Source organism: Scylla paramamosain, chromosome 2, assembly GCF_035594125.1.
Source record: "Scylla paramamosain isolate STU-SP2022 chromosome 2, ASM3559412v1, whole genome shotgun sequence".
NCBI classification, from domain to species: domain Eukaryota; kingdom Metazoa; phylum Arthropoda; class Malacostraca; order Decapoda; family Portunidae; genus Scylla; species Scylla paramamosain.
Window position 1 is genome coordinate 5,740,001 of NC_087152.1, and position 18,814 is coordinate 5,758,814.

General features: G+C 38.0%; 1 protein-coding gene across 3 annotated transcripts in view; it reads right to left on the minus strand.

Annotated features, from left to right (window-relative positions):
- The window catches only part of LOC135109077 (serine-rich adhesin for platelets-like), a 45,903-nt gene that overhangs the window by 25,963 nt on the left and 1,126 nt on the right, over positions 1-18,814 (minus strand). For all 3 annotated transcript variants that reach the window (XM_064020145.1, XM_064020136.1, XM_064020126.1), the window contains exons 2-10: positions 15,124-15,287; positions 14,231-14,505; positions 11,738-11,906; positions 11,057-11,134; positions 10,743-10,871; positions 9,798-10,012; positions 6,928-7,044; positions 6,336-6,531; positions 2,455-3,112 (exon numbers count right to left, since the gene is read on the minus strand). In XM_064020145.1, the coding sequence (XP_063876215.1) occupies positions 2,455-3,112; positions 6,336-6,531; positions 6,928-7,044; positions 9,798-10,012; positions 10,743-10,871; positions 11,057-11,134; positions 11,738-11,906; positions 14,231-14,505; positions 15,124-15,287 (2,001 nt within the window). The remainder of the gene's footprint in view (positions 1-2,454; positions 3,113-6,335; positions 6,532-6,927; positions 7,045-9,797; positions 10,013-10,742; positions 10,872-11,056; positions 11,135-11,737; positions 11,907-14,230; positions 14,506-15,123; positions 15,288-18,814) is intronic.

Consider the following 18,814-nt stretch of genomic DNA (forward strand, 5'->3'; position numbering starts at 1 on the left):
AGATTGTACACAGAAAATTATCACTTAATGCCGCACAGCACCACTGGAGTACATAGCGAGCCAAGTAGGGAAGGAAGGAGGTGGACGCCCACCCAGGTGAGCTGTTCCTGCAGCACACAACTTACACATTAATTTCTCACAAAATAAAGCATAACACAGCATATGTGTATAGTATTTTCGACTTAGAATTACTTGAACTATCAAATCCCGAATATGTACCTTAACTCATGGGACACCCTGTATATTACAAGTAAATAAACCATAAAGAAAAGTTAACACAGTAAAGAGCTTGATAAAAATTAAACACTAAATCTCTAATCCAACACTATTGGGAATGAAATAAAGACAAAATAGTGTTTTCATGCTCACACTGTAATCATATGAGAATGGAGGGGAAATATTTCTTTTCAAGACAGACTTCTATTTCCAGAGTGTTTTTATAAATAACCATAAAGGACATGAGCAGAAAGATGGGTTTCCACTTGGAAGAGTTTCAATAATACTCAAAACTAGAATGAAGCTGACTGACAAAGACTTTCTTGAAAAATTTTTTTTTTTTTTTTTGTCTTTTCTTCCTTGCTTGATACCTCATTAGCAGACTTGGGATATTACTGCAAATAATGAGAAAAGAGATAAATATATATATAAATAAATAAATAAATAACTGAAAACCAAATAAAAATACATAATGAAAACCAAATAAAAAAATACATAGAGAAAAAATCAAGTGCCATCACATCAATTTTCCTTGCTCTTTTGACAAGTTTCAATCTGATCACATCCTTACAGATAGTTATTGGAATGAGTTAACCAAATTTCCCTCCAATATTCTGCCTTCTTTTGAAGTCACTGAATGCAAGTTGCTTCACTGAACAAGCTACTTTTTATTCACTTATATCTGATGCCATCACATTCTTTATGAATTCTTTGATTTTCTTATTAAAGCTATGGTTTCTTATCAGTAATTAAACTCTACTTAATTTCTGCATCAGTAGAGTATTTCTATCATACACAAAAAATCCACAACTGGTCTATTTCTATACACTGAAAGGGCACGATTTAATATATCTCGTATAGATGGAACACAAAATTTTGGTCTGCTATCTCAGCACCTGTATTCAAAATAAGTTTCAAGACATCATCTGTTGGGAGAAATATCATTATCACTGGTATCATAGAATCATGGATGGATATTTTTTTTTCTTAATCAACATTATCAGAGTACAAGTATAATTTCTTCAGCAGCAAAAGACATCACATGGAAAGTAAAGTTGTCCTGTATGAGAAAAAAAGCCATTCCCCACTTTACAATTATCACAAAAATAATATTTACACAAGCATATACTTAATCCAATTTATAAATCTCTATTGTAGTCACAAAAAATTGTAAACTCTGAAGGCTAAATAGCTGATGTTCCCAAAATTATGACATAGTAGTCATATATCATATATTAGCAGTAACAGAATGGTATGAACCACTAAATATGCACCATATGATCCTGCAGGAAAACTCTTTCCATTAGCACACATCAAAAGGTAATAGCAATATTCTCATAAGAGGAAAGTCTTGTAAACATAGAAGCTGGTTTCATACTTAAAAAGTGACCATCTGTTAGTTACATTTGACACTAAATCAGGATATTAACAGAAAGTACATCTCTGAATAAATGAAAGATGCACTTCAAAACATTCAAAAAGATTCTAGCCAATAACAATTAGAGAATATGTTAAGGAAATGTATAGAGATAAATGTTCATCAGTATATAAAATAAAGCTATATATAAAAGCATGTATTTCACTGCAAAAGGAAAACCAGCTTCAAAATAGAAAGCTGAAGTGGTAGACCAGAAGCAGAGAAAAAGATATATATATATATACAGAGAGAGAGAGAGAGAGAGAGAGAGAGAGAGAGAGAGAGAGAGAGAGAGAGAGAGAGAGAGAGAGAGAGAGAGAGGAGAGAGAGAGAGAGAGAGAGAGAGAGAGAGAGAGAGAGAGAGAGAGAGAGAGAGAGAGAGAGCCCCTTAGCCAAACACATGCTTATCTCATATATATACACACACAAATCCACAAGTAAGATTCATTTGAGCCCGTGAGAAGAGCACAGATCCTCATTACCCTACCCTTGTATAAGGGGCACTGTGCAAGCCTACAAACATGATTTGCTCTTTCCTGTATCTGATCCAATCATGCTAGTGATACATGAGGACTGAGAATATCCTTTTCTGTATCTTCATTCCATGCAGACACCATGTTTTGGCTGCTTCTTCTTAAGAGAATCACCCAAGTCTGGCACCTACCTTTATCATCATCCAATTACTTTTGTCTTCATCTTCAACCCAACTTATATTCAGTGTAAGTATAATAACACAACAATAAATGTTGATTTTTTTTTCCAAACACAATTGATAATAAGGCATTTCATGCTAGTGTGTAATTTATAGACTTTTGACTTACCTAACAAGACTTGTGTGCCAACTTGGGTAGCAGTGGGAGACCGTGCAGGACTGACAGCTTTGACAGGGGCTAATGGTGCAGACAGTCCTTCCTGTCCAACATCTCCATCCATATCATATGCTGGAGTACTATGACTCTTGTCCAACTTAGGCCTGTCTTCAGAGACTCTATGAGAGTGGCTGTCTTGATGGTGTTCTTGACACTGTTCAGACAGTTTTTCAAAATGCTTTCCAGGTGACTGAGAGACATTTGAGCTGTGCCCACCAGTAGCCCAGCTTTCACCAGAACTTTTATCTTCAGAGGCTACAGATCGGTGGGTCACTGATGGGGAAGCTGACTGACTGTGGTTTGTAGGTTTCCTTGGAGGAAGTGGGATGATATTTACTGGTTTCCCAGACTCTGGTATTGACAATGGTTTGATCCCAGACTGGCTGAAGGTGGAGCCAGTACCTTCCCTACCATCCCCAGTCATGGCCATCTCATTTAACAGTCCTTCCTTGTTGAGCCTTTTAGTTTCCCTGAACTGCCTCATTTTGGTTGTAGTTTCAATGCAGGTACGTCGGCGGTTGTTTATGTCTGCACCAATGCGATGATTTCGGTTTGACCCCTCAGTATGACCATCAGGAAGTTTGCTGTTTCTATGTTCGTCATGCAGCAACTGCCAGATATGAAACAATGACAATAAAATTTGTTAAGATCTCTGAAGTCTTACCTACAATCTGTTAGAGGGGACAGCCAACTGAAGTTATATGTACCAGATGTATGGAGAGGAGAAAAACAATGACTATCTACCATAATAGCAACAGAATAGTCAGAAAGGAAACCTGAAATGAAATTATAGCAATAGAAAGGTAGTTTGGAAATCAAAGCTTTGTGCCAGACTCTATCAAAAACTCTTGATATGTCTAAGACAACAGATGTTTCACCAAAATCCCTAAAGATGACCAAGACTCAGCAAGAAAAAGCCAATCACGAATAGAGTGGCCATGATGGAACCCATACTGGCTATTCAATAGAAGGCTGTGAACTGACAGATATTTATAGGGATCAACTGAGTTATTTTCATTTTCCATTTTCATTAGTTATGAGCCAAACTGCACCAAATTTTTATGAGCTATAAAATTATTTTAGATTAGATGAGTTATATGTATAAGTTCCATTAAACTTGGAGCAATCAAGTATTTATTTCATTAAACTTGGAGTATCAAGTATCTATTTCATAAATGAGGCAGGTAGTGCTATTGTGAGTGTACATAAGTGTATTAAGAGTGTGCATAAGTGTCTGAGCCTTTATTTCCTCTCTCTCTCTCTCTCTCTCTCTCTCTCTCTCTCTCTCTCTCTCTCTCTCTCTCTCTCTCTCTCTCTCTCTCTCCCCCAGAAGCTAATTCACGGACCCAAGAAAATGATGACCTCTCACCATCCTCCACCTGCACCACCCTAGTGTGTGTGTGTGTGTGTGTGTGTGTGTGTGTGTGTGTGTGTGTGTGTGTTAACAGCAGGCTAACAGCAAAAGTGGATGGAGAAGTAGCATGTCACCCCTCAAGGCAGGAAGCAATGCAAAGCAGGCCACGGAGTTGAGCCAGTTTGCCGTGAGACCATTACCTGCTTCCTTTACTGTGTCTGCCCCATGAGTGTATAATACTGTTTGTACACCCAAAAGACTGTGAGATATACCAAGTGTTAATCTGCTGTGTGTCTGCACTAAATAAAACTTCTGCTTTCCCTATCTTTTGTCTGCCCTGCTGCCAAGATGAGTTCCATAAACATGCAGAGCCCCTGGACACAGGACCATGTGATTGGGTAAGTGAACAGTGTGTATAGCCATAAATCCTATCAAGTGACTGGCAATGAGGTAGCATCAGAAGTAGCCAGCAAGAATAGCTGGTCAGGTCTGATCCTACTGGCATATCATAACAGTATTACCAGTAATAAGGTACCATCATTTTAAGGTACAACACTAAACCTAAAATAAAATTCCCACCAAGTGTTTTTGTACATTTTCATGAAAAAACAATGTATGGACAAAGATGGTATAAAATTATGTGTAGTACAATCAGTTTTCCTAAACATAAACAAAGCCCCGCATAAACTTGCCCCGCTTGTGTGTGTCAGGCTGTCGGGCATAATCTTCTATATACCATGTTTCTTTTCATTAGATACACCGACATTCTTGAAATTTTTTCTCAGTATATGAACTACATCCCTATATAGAATTGCAAGCTGGAGAGATTCATCTTCTCCCAAGTTTGTTCTTTGCTGCTTAGCTTGGGATTCCATGTCATGAAGATTTTTATATATCTCCTTCAGCTTTGGGGAAAGCTGAGGAATATTTGCAAAGCCTCCTGCTTTGTTGTAGTTGTACTACATTAAACTTTGTTTACAGACTTTTCAACAGGAATATGTTTCAGCATATTTTCTCAAAATATGATGAAAAGTTGTAATATAAGGTTGTTGTTGATTTACAATGGTATTTTGTGTAAAATTTTAATGTCATTGTTTTTTTATCTGATGTATAGGACAACTCACTTTTTTGTGTCTTTTTGGGATGATTCAAGTGTCATCTTGTACACCAATATATATATATATATATATATATATATATATATATATATATATATATATATATATATATATATATATATATACATACAGAGAGAGAGAGAGAGAGAGAGAGAGAGAGAGAGAGAGAGAGAGAGAGAGAGAGAGAGAGAGAGAGAGAGAGAGAGCACTTGAGCACACCATACGGTTCCTTAAACTTCCAGGAAAAGAAGATAACAATATCCTGTGTCTGAGTGTGTGACTAGTTCAAATTATATATTTTCATAGCTTGGTTTTTCCTTTCCCTTGAAAATAATGAGTTAAATGACAAAGATGATAAATAGTACGAAACCAAGAGTGATCTTAGCTTCCCTAGTTTCACCTACTTCTGCCACTTGTCTGTTGCTCTCTCTCTCTCTCTCTCTCTCTCTCTCTCTCTCTCTCTCTCTCTCTTTATATATATATATATATATATATATATATATATATATATATATATATATATATATATATATATATATATATATATATATTAATTTTAACCACCACATTCAGGACATTATATAACACACACACATACACACACACACACAAGTAGCTTGGAGCCTGGGAAAGGTGAGAGGTCAACATTCCCTTAGGTTTATGGATAAGTTACTGGAGGGCACGGAAAAGATAAAAGCTACAAGAAGCTGTCCTGCCATTAAAATTTTAACAAAGTAGCCACAGATGTCAGGATTTTTAGTCTATTTCCATGAAATCTTATCAATTGTCAGAGAGAGAGAGAGAGAGAGAGAGAGAGAGAGAGAGAGAGAGAGAGAGAGAGAGAGAGAGAGAGAGAGAGAGAGAGAGAGAGAGAGAGAGAGAGTATGAGAAATGTAGAAACAAGGAGGGAGTGGGGGGTTGAGAAAGGATGTGTTGCTGAATTTACATGTCATGACTTCTGGTCAGGCTGTTTCATCAAGTAGGGAGCCACCTGTATATAAGGAAATTAACAAAGCAAGAAGTAACTTAGTGAGGAAAATGGTCTTACACAACATGAGGAAGAAGGCAAGCCTAAGATTCACATCAGAGGCAACTCTAGCCAATGACAGCTACCATAAAAAAAATGTGAGCTGGCTGTACCTTATATTCTCCTTTGGTTTTATTTTCCTTATCTTGTACATTTCCCAGAACCCACAACTAACACTCTTTCTCTCTCTCTCTCTCTCCTGGTTTACCATGCCTTCAGATATAATGAAATCCAAGGAAAAATTGTTCTTAAAATAATGAAATACCAATCAAGTGATTCAGTCAAAAGGTTGTGCTAATACTGACTTTATAATGAATCCAAACAACAAACTTACCCGGTCAAAGCTGAGAGTTGGGCGAGCAGTAGCCCCAGGAATAGTAGCTCGCCGCTGCACAGACACTCGAGGTTTTGGATGATAAAGCCGCATGCTTGTGGGAGAGGACCCAAGTAACTCCCCATCTGGTGGGTATGGGTCATCATCTGTGTCCAATTCCTCGGACTCGTGATCAGATGCAGTACTTGCAGCATCGCTGTGGTAGAAGGATATTGTATGGGAAAAAAAAAAGTATCATTAAACAATACTTTGGTGCGTATAGCTTAAAGTGCTCATGTATAATAGAAGGAAATAGGACAATACTGAAAACTCAGCTTCTTCTTTTCTAAAAAAAAAAAAAAAAAAAAAAAAAAAAAAAAGTAATTTCAACGCAGAAACAGGACTAACACTAAATTATTATAAAAGGTCTTGGCAATAACTTTGTGGGGCTGTTCACCTTGATTCTAATTTTTGAGGGATATGAGGAAACAAACTTGATCATCATTATAATATGACAATTATACTAATAATATTTATTTATTTATCTTGCATTATGCCCACAAACTTAATAGTATTACAGAAGTCTTTCTGTGACTTATCAGGCAACACATACCTGATGGAAGAGGGGGGCTGGGGAGATGGAGTGGCCTGGGGAGGAGGTGGTGTGGTGGACTTTGGAGTTGGCTCTGTGTTTGTTGCTTCTCGCTTCAATGCAACTTTGTCCACTGACCTGGGAAACCATGCGTCATCCGCTCAAATAAAATAGTCACAAAGTATTTTGCTGTTATAAAACTTAGTGGAGAAAATATCTACTTAGAAATATGGGGATGCCATGAATACAGCAAAATTAGATATCTGTAGATAGGCATGCCTAGAAAATTGCTCAGTCCAAATGTTTGCAGGGATCACAAGAAGAATAATAGTATAGCAGTAATTCTGATAATAATTGGTATTGCATCTTTATTATGTAAAATGACTCCCTAGCTTTGAGAGATCTAAATTACAGTGAGAGTCCACCGTGAAAATATGAAAATCATTTTAAAATATGTGATTACGAGTTACATGGTATGTGGTGACACCCAGTCCTTTGGCTATCAAATGGAGTTTTTTCAGTCAGACATAAATTTAAATGCTCAAGGTGAAGAGACTTAAATGGCACAACTCGCTGACTGTGGCACATGGACAATACTGCCCATTTCTTTCAATGAGAAAAAAAAAGTAAATAAATAAATAAAATAAAATAAAAATCACATATAAATGCATTCTAATGAATCTAGAACTTTGACTACTTTGTGTGGACAACTGAGGGAGGAAGTGAAGATGACTCACTATAGCATAGCTTAGTGATAGGGAAGATACACTGGATGGAGAATATGCATCATTCTGCTGCTTGCCTGTTCCTTGTCTTCACTTTCCAGAATGTTTCTGAGTCATGCTACAAGTATGCTGATGTTGAGAACACATAAGAAGTAACTTCTGCTGATGATGGCAGCAGTGAGATGCAGAAGAAACAAGACACCCAACCAATCATTATAGGACCATTCCCCTCCCACTACACTGCTCACAGCATTAGATGGCTCACAAAACATACTTTGTCCATTACAAGCATTATAACCAAAACTATTGTCATGCACCACCAATGACCTTAGAACACAATTTTGGATATGAGAAGTGCAACCAAATCACAACAAGCTATGCACTTGGAGAATTTTGCTAGAACCTTGTAACAATGAGGGGTGTGGTATGGCCTGACACCCTCAACTTTGTGGGATTAATACCTTTATAAGGAGCAACAAGGTGCCAGATCCTTTTGTACAGTAAAATCCCTCTCATCTGGCATTTGAGTATCCGGCAGCTTCAAGTATCCAGCACATTTTTCCCTGAGCTTTAAAATCAATAAAAAATCAATGTGTACTCATAAAATCGATTAAAATTCCCGCACGAGGCATACTTTGTCCCCTCGCCACCAGAGCGCACTGCTTCGCGCCACCCGCAGCCCACTGCACTGTGTTTACTCAGTGACTCAGTCCCGCGTGTGCACTGTTTATCGCCTGACGCCTTCATCATGCCTGAAGTTGTAGAAAAGAGGAAGCTTTTTGTGCTTACACTTAAGCAGCTGATCAGATCAGCTGCTGATTAAGATCAGCTGATCTTTGTTATAGTAAGATGCGTGAGTGTAGGGTGGTGATTGTGGACATAATTTCACTTCTATTCAAGTATCCGGCAATATTCAAGTATCCGGCATGTCAATGGTTCCATTGATGCCAGATGAGGGATTTTACTGTACACATATTGATATGTGATTACTGATCCCATTAAATTCACATGAAAGCAGCATCGTCAATACAGTACCTCACTGGGCCAAAGAAACTTTAGCAAAACTTCAAATGTGTTTTTCTCAAAGCTAGTATAAACTGAACTTAGCATTATTTTCTGCTTTTAATTTTGCTTGATTTTGATAAAACTTTCAGATCTACAAGATCAAATACCATAGAAAAACTTGCCATTGTTTTTTTAAAAGGCTTAGTTTTTTATATATTGTAAAATTATTCAAATGTTTTTGGAAATTTTAATACTTTTAGAGAAATTAACAAAAAATCTGGAAAAAATGGCTGAGAAAATTTTTTATTTTTTTTTCATCAGATCAGCTTGAAGTTTTCATGTGATAACCAGGGAACTAATATACATAACATATGGGGTGCTGAGTGGAAGAAGGTCTGGTCTGCCATGGTGGTGATTTTTTAGTTACATACACCAGCATATTCCCTAGTCCCTCTTCCACTAGTACAACAGTGACTTGTACGAAAAAAATAACACTAATAAGGATGAAAATCCCATTTTGTAGAGGATATTGTCAATTGCAGTGCAAAGGAAGGCACAAGGTCTGATTAGTGATCATTAGGTCTATCTTTCTCTGAATAATGCAGTCAGAAAGTTGTTATGGCTAAGCAGTCTTCCCCAGGACTTGAACCTTGGAAACCAACATCAAGCTTTAGTATTTCACTGATGTTAGGTCGATATCCCCTGTATATTCATGTAAAAACATGCCTTTATCATTAGATGCATGTGAGAGTCCCAGCACAGTGGTAAGAAAGACTTTAGCACCACAGGTCACTATGTGCTAAGTTGCTGGCTAATCACAAGGCCACCACAGGCTAAGTTACTGGCCAATCACACAGCTCCACATTGTTATACACTGCTTTAACTAAGAAACTTTAGGAATTGGAAATAGCTTATTTCTTTGTGTACAAGTTGAGTTCACATGGCCAAATATTTACACAAAAAACTGGAGGCCAACTTATACACAGGAGTATGATTTCTTAGGTTGAAAAAAAAAAAAAAAAAAAAATATGAAGAGCCAGTAGCAACTCTTAGTTTGGTGCTCAACTTATATACAAGGTATACCACATATTATACATTTCAAGGGTCAACCTATTCTTGAAATCAACCTCAACATGGGGAAATGCAACAGGCAAAACTTACACAGAGAACTGCAGATTAGGGATATCACAGTGTGGAGAGGACACCATGGATCCCCATGGGGAGTATATTCTCTTCTTACTAGGCAAACGCATAGGCTTCAAGTAGTTTATCTGAGCTACTGTATTGAAATGGCGTGGCCGCTTTTTGACTGTCAGAATCACTTCCACAGGAAATTCTTCCATCACTGCAGTCACTCTGTGATGGTTCCAACCAATCTACCATAGAAAACAAGATTATTGTGACTAGAAATAAGAATAAAAACAAAAAAATTCTTTACAACATCCATCTGTCCCATACAGCATCTACATGATAATAACAATAAGGAGAGAGAGAGAGAGAGAGAGAGAGAGAGAGAGAGAGAGAGAGAGAGAGAGAGAGAGAGAGAGAGAGAGAGAGAGAGAGAGAGAGAGAGAGAGAGAGAGAGAGAGAGAGAGAGAGAGAAAGCTATGGCAATGTAGTACAGTGAAACCTCGGTTACCAAACACCTCCCTTTCCAAACAACTTGGTTTTCAAACAAAATTCTTATCTCATAACTGCTATGGTTGCCATACCATATTCAGTTTTCAAACAAAGTTACTTGATTTAAAAACACTAAAAGATGTAGCAAAAGCTGCTATTCATTACTAATTTATACTTTATATAAATATTTCCTTCATTTTTATTTATTTGGAGGAAAGACACTTTTTTTTATTCAAGAATAAATTGAGACATCTGTCATGACCATCCTCTGGGGAAGATCTTATAGGAAGAGAAATAATTTATAGAAAAAGATAGGTAAACTTTAACTAAAAATGTGTAATAAAAACAATAAATAAATAATAAAGATAAAGAAAATTTTGAATTGTTTCACTTGATATATTTCAACAGATATTCAGAGAAAGGATTATCAGCATTCCATCATCATCCATTTCAGTCAAAGAAACCTACTGAAGTATCAAGACTTACCACTGTCTGATAGTTGACTTGCACCAATTCATCACCTTCTTGCAACTTCCCACACTGGTAAGCAGGGCTGAGAGCAATTACTCCAGAAACCTGATGTACACCATGAAAAGATGACTGCAACCTCAAACCCTGTGAGTGGAGAATAAGTGTCACTAGTACCATCATACTATCTTTCACCTGCCTGCACAAAACCTAATCAAAACAGTCTCTCAATCATCCTTTACTTTGGTTTTTTAACCAACTAACGGAGACTCACTTATCTACATATATTTTTTGATAAACATACATATATGGACTAATCATTACATACTTACCCAATCATCATCTGCTTTCTTCTTGACTGTGGCAATTTCTAAGGAAGCTGGCTGGATGATGAGAGGGTCATCTGACTCCTGCAATGATAAATAATCACCCTCTTTACATTACTATTTTTTATTGCTATGATCTTCATTTGTCACTAGAACATGTTCATAAATAGAGGCAGGAATGCATAGTTTTTTTCTCCTTTAGCTATTTTACATACATACATGCATGGTGGTTTTTCTACTTAACCCAATGACTCCCTGGTCCTGTCTCCTCTCTAGTAGGCTAATCTGTTTCCACATCTCCCTGATTCTTTTGATTCTTACTCTATGAAAATGATGTTAACTGCAATGATTGGGAAACATTTCATATATGACTACCCATACAAAGTAACTAACAAAAAATATGCAGGCTAAATACTCAATTAAACTAGAGAATTCAGATATAATAAATTATCTAAGAATAAATATAGATCTTATAAAAAAAAACTAGTTACATTAACTTTATATACACAGTATAATTCTAAAAGTTATAGGTACCCCTAAGTTCCAGCACTTTCAAAAGTAATTATCAGTCACAAGTATGCAAATAGTGAGTATACAGTATTTCTTACATTATTACCAGCAGTAGGTTACTGTACTCCAATACTTTTCACCACATTCAAAACTATTCTTCCTTACACATAATCTCACCTGAATGATTATGTCAGATTCAGTGACTAAATTCTCACATATCTGAAGGATATGGCTGGCTTGGTTTTCTGCAAACTTATCCCGCTGAGTATTTGTGGCCAGACGAATGCTCAAATCCACCAGAGTTTTCTTGATTTTGTCATATCTCTCTTGACCCTCAAATGGCTGTCTAAAAAATAAGAAATAAAATTAAATATAATAATAATTATATATAACAATAATAATAATAAGTCTCATGTCCAATTGTACTACATTCCAAGAGCCCAGGCACAGCACAACTGACCTTTTCTGTTCCCTCCTACTTTCTCTACCCTCATTTTCAATCCAAAGCTGGATGTTGCATTTATGTGCACAATGACTTAACCTGCTCTCGTGCCCATGCTCTTGAATCTTCTGAGTTTTCCACCATCTGGCTACAACTACAGAGTCACTCTCAAACTAAATTTATCTGTGCTGTATACCTCTCACCTAACTCCTCTGACTATAAGAAATTCTTTGAATACTTGACTTCCAAAGTGGAGCACATTCTGACTCTATTCCCTTTTGCTGAGATCTCCATTCTTGGAGACTTCAATGTTCACCACCAGCTTTGACTTTCCTCTCCCTTCACTGACCATCCTGGTGAGCTGGCCTTCAACTTTGCTACCCTCCATGACCTAGAGCAATTGGTGCAACATCCTACTCATATTCCTGACCGTCTTGGAGATACGTCCAACATTCTTGACCTTTTCCTAACCTCTAATCCTACTTATGCTGTTACCCTCTCTTCTCTGTTGGGCTCCTCCGATCACAATCTCATCTCCATATCTTGTCCTATCGCTCCAATCCCTCCTCAGGATCTCCCTAAGGGGAGGTGCCTCTGGCATTTTGCCTCTGTTAGTTGGGGGGACTTGAGGAGGTATTTTGCTGATTTTCCTTGGAATGACTACTGCTTCCATGACAGAGACCTGTCTCTGTGTGCTGAACACATAACAGAGGTGATGGTGTCTGGCATGGAGGCGTACATCCCTCACTCTTTTTCTTGACCTAAACCTTCCAGACCTTGGTTTAACACAGCCTGTTCTTGTACTATAAATGATAGAGGTGGCCCACAAAAGGTACTTGAGCCTTCCATCACCAGAATCTCATGCACCTTATATTTCTGCCCAGAACCATGCCAAGTCTGTTCTCTAACTAGCCAAAAACTCCTTCATTAATAGAGTGTCTAAATCTTTCAAGATCTAACTTCCCTTGTGACTTCTGGCATCTAGCCAGAAACATCTCCAGTAACTTTGCTTCTTCTTCTTTCCCTCCTTTATTTCAACCAGGTGGCATCACTGCTATCACATCTATCTCTAAAGCTGAACTCTTCACTCAGACCTTTTCTAAAAACTCTACCTTGGATGATTCAGGGCTTGTTCCTCCCTCTCCTCCACCCTCTGACTACTTCATGCTACCTATTAAAATTCTTTGCAATGATGTTTTCCATGCCCTCGCTGACCTAAACCCTCAGAAGGCTCATGGACCTGATGGGGTCCCTTCTATTGTTCTCTGAAACTGCACCTCCATGCTTGCACCTTGCCTAGTCAAACTCTTTTAACTTTGTCTGTCAACATCTACCTTTCCTTCTTGCTAGAAATTTGCCTACATCCAGCTTGTTCCTAAAAAGGGTGACCGTTCTAATCCCTCAAACTACCGTCTTATTGCTTTAATTTCCTGCTTATCTAAAGTTTTTTAATCTATTCTCAACATGAAGATAAATGAAACCTATGGAAAGAGAGTAAATGAAAGATAAACAGTTATCACCCAATACCTATATAAATGCCATGAGCTTGGAGACGTTCTGGCAAATCTGGATAAAAATGAAGTATGAGTGACTAAGCGATGAAGATGAGTGAAGAAGTGGTTGAATATAATGGAAACAAAGTCTTTGAGGAGTATGTGTAGAGTAACATGGAAGGATAGAATATGACCATAGGAGGAAAGCTTAGGAACTGAAGACTTCTGGTACTTTATCAGCTTTTGATAAAACAAAAAATAAAATAAAATATAATGTAATAAAATAAAATAAATAAATAAATAAATAAATAAATAGATAAATAAATAAATAAATAAATAAATAAATAAATAAATAAAATAAAATAAATAAAAAAAATGTAGGAGAGAATGATAAGGATTCAGTAAGGAAACCCTTGATTAAGACTAATGATGGACCATCTTTAGCAGAAACATTATTACTAGGTAGAATACTGAGAGCAGCTATTCAAAAGCTATTTTATAAGTTTGTAAGTTAATAATTTAAAGGGTTGTAAAGATCATTCTTCTTAAGAGCTGCATTAGTGTGGGCAAACTCCTAGCAAGAAGATGGATGCTGACAAACACAGTAAAGTTTTACTGAACCATGACATCTACTCTGTTAAGTATTGACTAAATAATGAGAACAAATTGTATCTCTATATTCATATTTGAATGAATGAAAAGTAAGAAAGAATATTAAGTATCTAAATGACTCACCTGTTGAGCCAGCACACCAAACCCTTAACAGCGGAAAGTACATCTGCCACTCCTCCAATCACTGCTGTTGATACTCTCTCCTGCTTCTTCCTCATACCCCTCAGCTGCCCAGCCTCTTCCTCCTCCTCCTCCTCTCCATCTTCCTCCTCCCCAGCACTTCCACCACCGGTCCTGGCAGCAATTGCAGCATACCTGAGTTCGCTGCAGACACTCCGAGCCTTGGAGCTGAGTCGCAATGCAAGGTGTTGCACATTTTCTTGATTTAGATGATAATGCTGAAAACACAAGAAGGAAAATGAGGAAAAACACATCTTTTGTCAGACTTCATGTTTTGAAACAATGAAAAAATTTATTTAAAGGATGACTATGAAAGAAACCAGTCAGAGCACAAACCTTTGACATGAAGCTCGAGATACACTACTCATTAGCAATCAAGCCATAATGATCATCAAGTGTGAAATGAATGCTATGTCCCAACATAGCATGGCTTTTCTTCTAATTTCTAAATGGGTTTCTTATGTTTTTATGAAGTTCATATTTTCTAGTTTACTGCTTTCTTCTAAGGCTGGCTCTTTTTTTTTTTTTTCTTTTTTCTTATTGTACTTCTTGGACAGATGTGTATCACTCCCCACTGGTTCCATATGAAAACTGCTAGCTTCAACATGAGTCTTTCTTCTGTGACAATGTATTTTTTTATGCCACTACTTCAGTACAGTTCAGGAACTTTTCTCTTCATATTCATACAGCTTTAGAGTAACATAAACTGTATACATTTCAGTAATTCAGATTTTGTCACAAAAGATTGACATGTTCATAGAATGATCCAACAGCTGATTTTTATCTACCTAAAGTCTAGTAAGAAAGGCAAGAAAAAAAAAAAAATGCTAACTCACAATGTTGCGGAGCAGCTCAACAGCCTGAAGAATGATTTCCTGGTGGCCCACTTTGGTGACTCGTAGGGCAGGCAATATGTCTGCACTTAGTTGCAGCAATCTCTTGCCATCTACCTGGTTACTGGCAAAGTGACGTACATATGGCAAAATGACCTCATCAAGACCTGAAGAGCAATTGAGACAAAATATAAGAAATACTGCTAAGCTGAAAGATTTCCTAACCAATAGTACATCACTCTCAATAAACATTTATACACAAAGGTTCCATCATCAGGAACTTCATCCCAACAAGGAGCAAATGTATAATAGGTATCTTGGAAAAATTTATAATATATATTTAAAAAAGCAGTATTTGAACAAACTTATAAATTACATCATTGTTATGTCTTGCCAACTGACAAGACACACACCACAAAGACAGCTACCTCTTATGAACATCATACCAAGCTCTTCTAACCAAATGTAAATCCATAGACAAATACAGTACATCACACACATTACTGCCCTTGTGCTACTTCTATTAGGTTCCCTTCTATTCTCAGATACACATTAATATGAGTTTTAGTGTGAATGGCAATGATAAGAAATTCAAACCCAAAATAATCTGTTGTGAAAAGAAAGTGCTATGCATACAAGTAAACTTTAACATATATACTGCATATCCTACATATACTACACCATTTGCTTGGACCAACTCAAACTTGATCATTGTCACTGCTGATACCACAATAAGCTGATGTTCAAGAAAATTCTTAAAAGGAAATGATAAAAAGGATGACTTTTTTTTTTTTTTCTTACAAGGAAGAAAAATACTAGCTACAAGTTTATACTCATGACTTACCATTTCAACTGATTCTCCAATTCTATAACCTCAGTAACACTATCATGGGTAAGTGCACCTGCTGTGGTTAAATAAGTGTAATTTATATTAACCTAGAGTTGTTTCAGTGAATTCTAGTTGTAGCCTTTCAGCTATTGGCAGTGTCACCTTTAATTAAGCAGATAGTGTTGCACTGCAAATGTGGTATGAAAGTCAAAGGGCCAGGATTCAAGAAGTGGACAAAAGTTATCTGAAGTATGTACCTAATGTGAAACTTGAAACAAAATGGTCACCAGGAATAATTCCGTAATAACTACATAAAATTCAGCAAGTCTGGTTACAGAACAGGCTTAAGTTGTAAGTGGTGGAGATTATGAAACAGCATCATCAAACTATTTTGATGAGCAGGATTAAGAAACCTAGATAAATTGAAAAATGTTAAATTTGTACTGTATATGTTAAAAAAAAAAAGTAGTCCTCATAAAAACAAGATTGATGGTGCAATTATTAGAGAGAGAGAGAGAGAGAGAGAGAGAGAGAGAGAGAGAGAGAGAGAGAGAGAGAGAGAGAGAGAGAGAGAGAGAGAGAGAGAGAGAGAGAGAGAGAGAGAGAGAGAGAGAGGCTGGAGTGTAAGGACATGGATCAATACAATGAATACAAATCACAGAAAGTATATTGGATGATTTTCAAGTGCAATCTCACATCTAACCTTCACTCCTGTACTGCAATCATTACCCAACTTGTAAGAAAATTTTTAATCCAAATTAAAACTGCCTGTTATCCCCAGGTGTGCTAATTTGTTTGACCCATCATTAGTGGCTGGTGTGGAGAGTCAAGAACAGATAAAATCTCAGCAGCAATTCCTATCTTCTGTGGTCCAAGGACTGGCCTCTTTGTACAAAAGGTGATCCCCGTTCTTGTAGAGGTCATGGTAAAGTTATTGCCAAGAGAGTTTCTGCTTTTTTTGAAACATTCAGCTTCTCTTGCTTCCTCCAGTCAGTCTAACCCTCCAGTGTGACCCTTTCAAGGCAAGGGATACTGTCGAGGAGCACCATGAGACCCAGAAGGATCTTGCTAGAGAGGTTATTCCTTCTTCAGTTCCAGTGGGGGTCTGCCTGCAAAGGTACTAGAAGGAGTGGGAGGGATTGGGAGAGGGGGAATGGATGGTGAAGACCTTGCATTACAGTTATGTTCTTCCCCTTTTGTGGGGTTCCTCCCTTACTGGGAACTCTGATAACTTTTCCTACATATGCAAAGTAGACGGAGCATCATGTGGCCCATGGTCTTGTGCTGGAGGACTTCTTGAAGAAGGGAGCCATAGGGACAGTTCTGGAGGGCTTCCATGGGTTCTACACATACATTTTCTTTGTTCTCAAGGAAAGAGTGGAATAGGGGCCAGTTTTTGACCTTTCAACATGAAACTGGTTCCTGGTTGAAGCCACCTTCCATATGGAGACCATGGCATCGGTATTGGAGTCAATGGCTGAGAGAGATTGGATGGTCTCATTGGACCTGAAAGATATCTACTTCCACATTCCCATTCATCCATGGTGTTGCAGATACTTGCAGTTCATGTGGCAAGGCAGCATTTTTTTCAGTTTTGAGCTTGTCCCTGCCCCATAGGTATTCACCAGCATCATGGCACCAGTGTCAACTTGGGCACACAAAGAAAGTTTTCATTTATGCTGATATCTGGAAGACTGGTTGGTTTCAGGCACAACTTGGCAGGCTTACCTTGAAGCAGCCAGAGCTCTCATTCATCTCTCTGCCAAGTTAGGGATTCAGATAAATCTGGACAAGTCCAACAGTATTTGGATATGACTCTCGACTCAGTGAGAGCCTTGGTTTTTCCCTCAGTGGAACACATGGTGTGCCTTTAAGTAGTGGCCAGACAGTTTCTTTCCCAAGCAGCACTGCAAGTCATGCTATGGCAGTCTCTCCTGGATCTTTTGGCATCCCTAAAGAGATTGGTGCCAGGGAATCTTTAAGGGTTTAGTCCCTTCACTGGTGCCTGAAGGTTCACTGGAGGGCATCCTTGAATCCAGACTGGTGGCAGGTTCCAGTGCCTGGAAGATCTGGCATGATGGTCAGATCCAGTGAACCTCAAGGTGGGTGCTCCATTTGTGATAGCACCTCCAGAGCAGACTCTGTTCTTAGATGCCTCACTATGCAGGTAGGGTGCTCATCTTGGGGAGTCACTGGCATCTGGAAGAAGCCTAGTGGAGAGGTTACATATCAATTAGCTAGAACTGTTGGCAGTTTTCTGGGCCCTGCAAGCATTTTAACAGGATCTGTTAGGCTCAGTAGTTTCCCTCATGTTGGACAACTCAACAGTAGATCATTTACTTACAGAATTCAGGAGGGACTTGTTCCAAAATCCCTCTCGGATCTCATGAAGAAGATTCTTCAATGTTACGAGAGAAACAGATCATCACAAACACCCTCAGTTGCAAATATCTGTGGGATCAGAGTTTGCAAATAACTCTTCAGGATGCAGGGTGGGGGGATCTCCCCATCTACATCTCTTTGCAACAGCCCTGAACCATCATCTGCCTCTGTATGTCTCCTCTTCCAGATCCAGCTGTATGGAGAGAAGACAATTTCTCCTTCCACTGGGAAGGCTTAGATCTCTTCACCATTTCCCCTTTTTTGCTCTTCTTCAAAGGGTGCTGGTTCGAGTCAGAGAGGTGCAGTGTGTTCAGATGACCCTCATTGCTCCGAAGTGGCCAAACACAGATTGGTTTCCTCTGTTATTGAGGCTTCTTGCAGACTTGCCTTGAGTTCCTGCATCAACCTCATCTTCCTCATTTCCATCAGTCTTCAGGCTCTCTTCATTTTCATGCTTGGAGACTCCATCTTCTCTTCCAATCA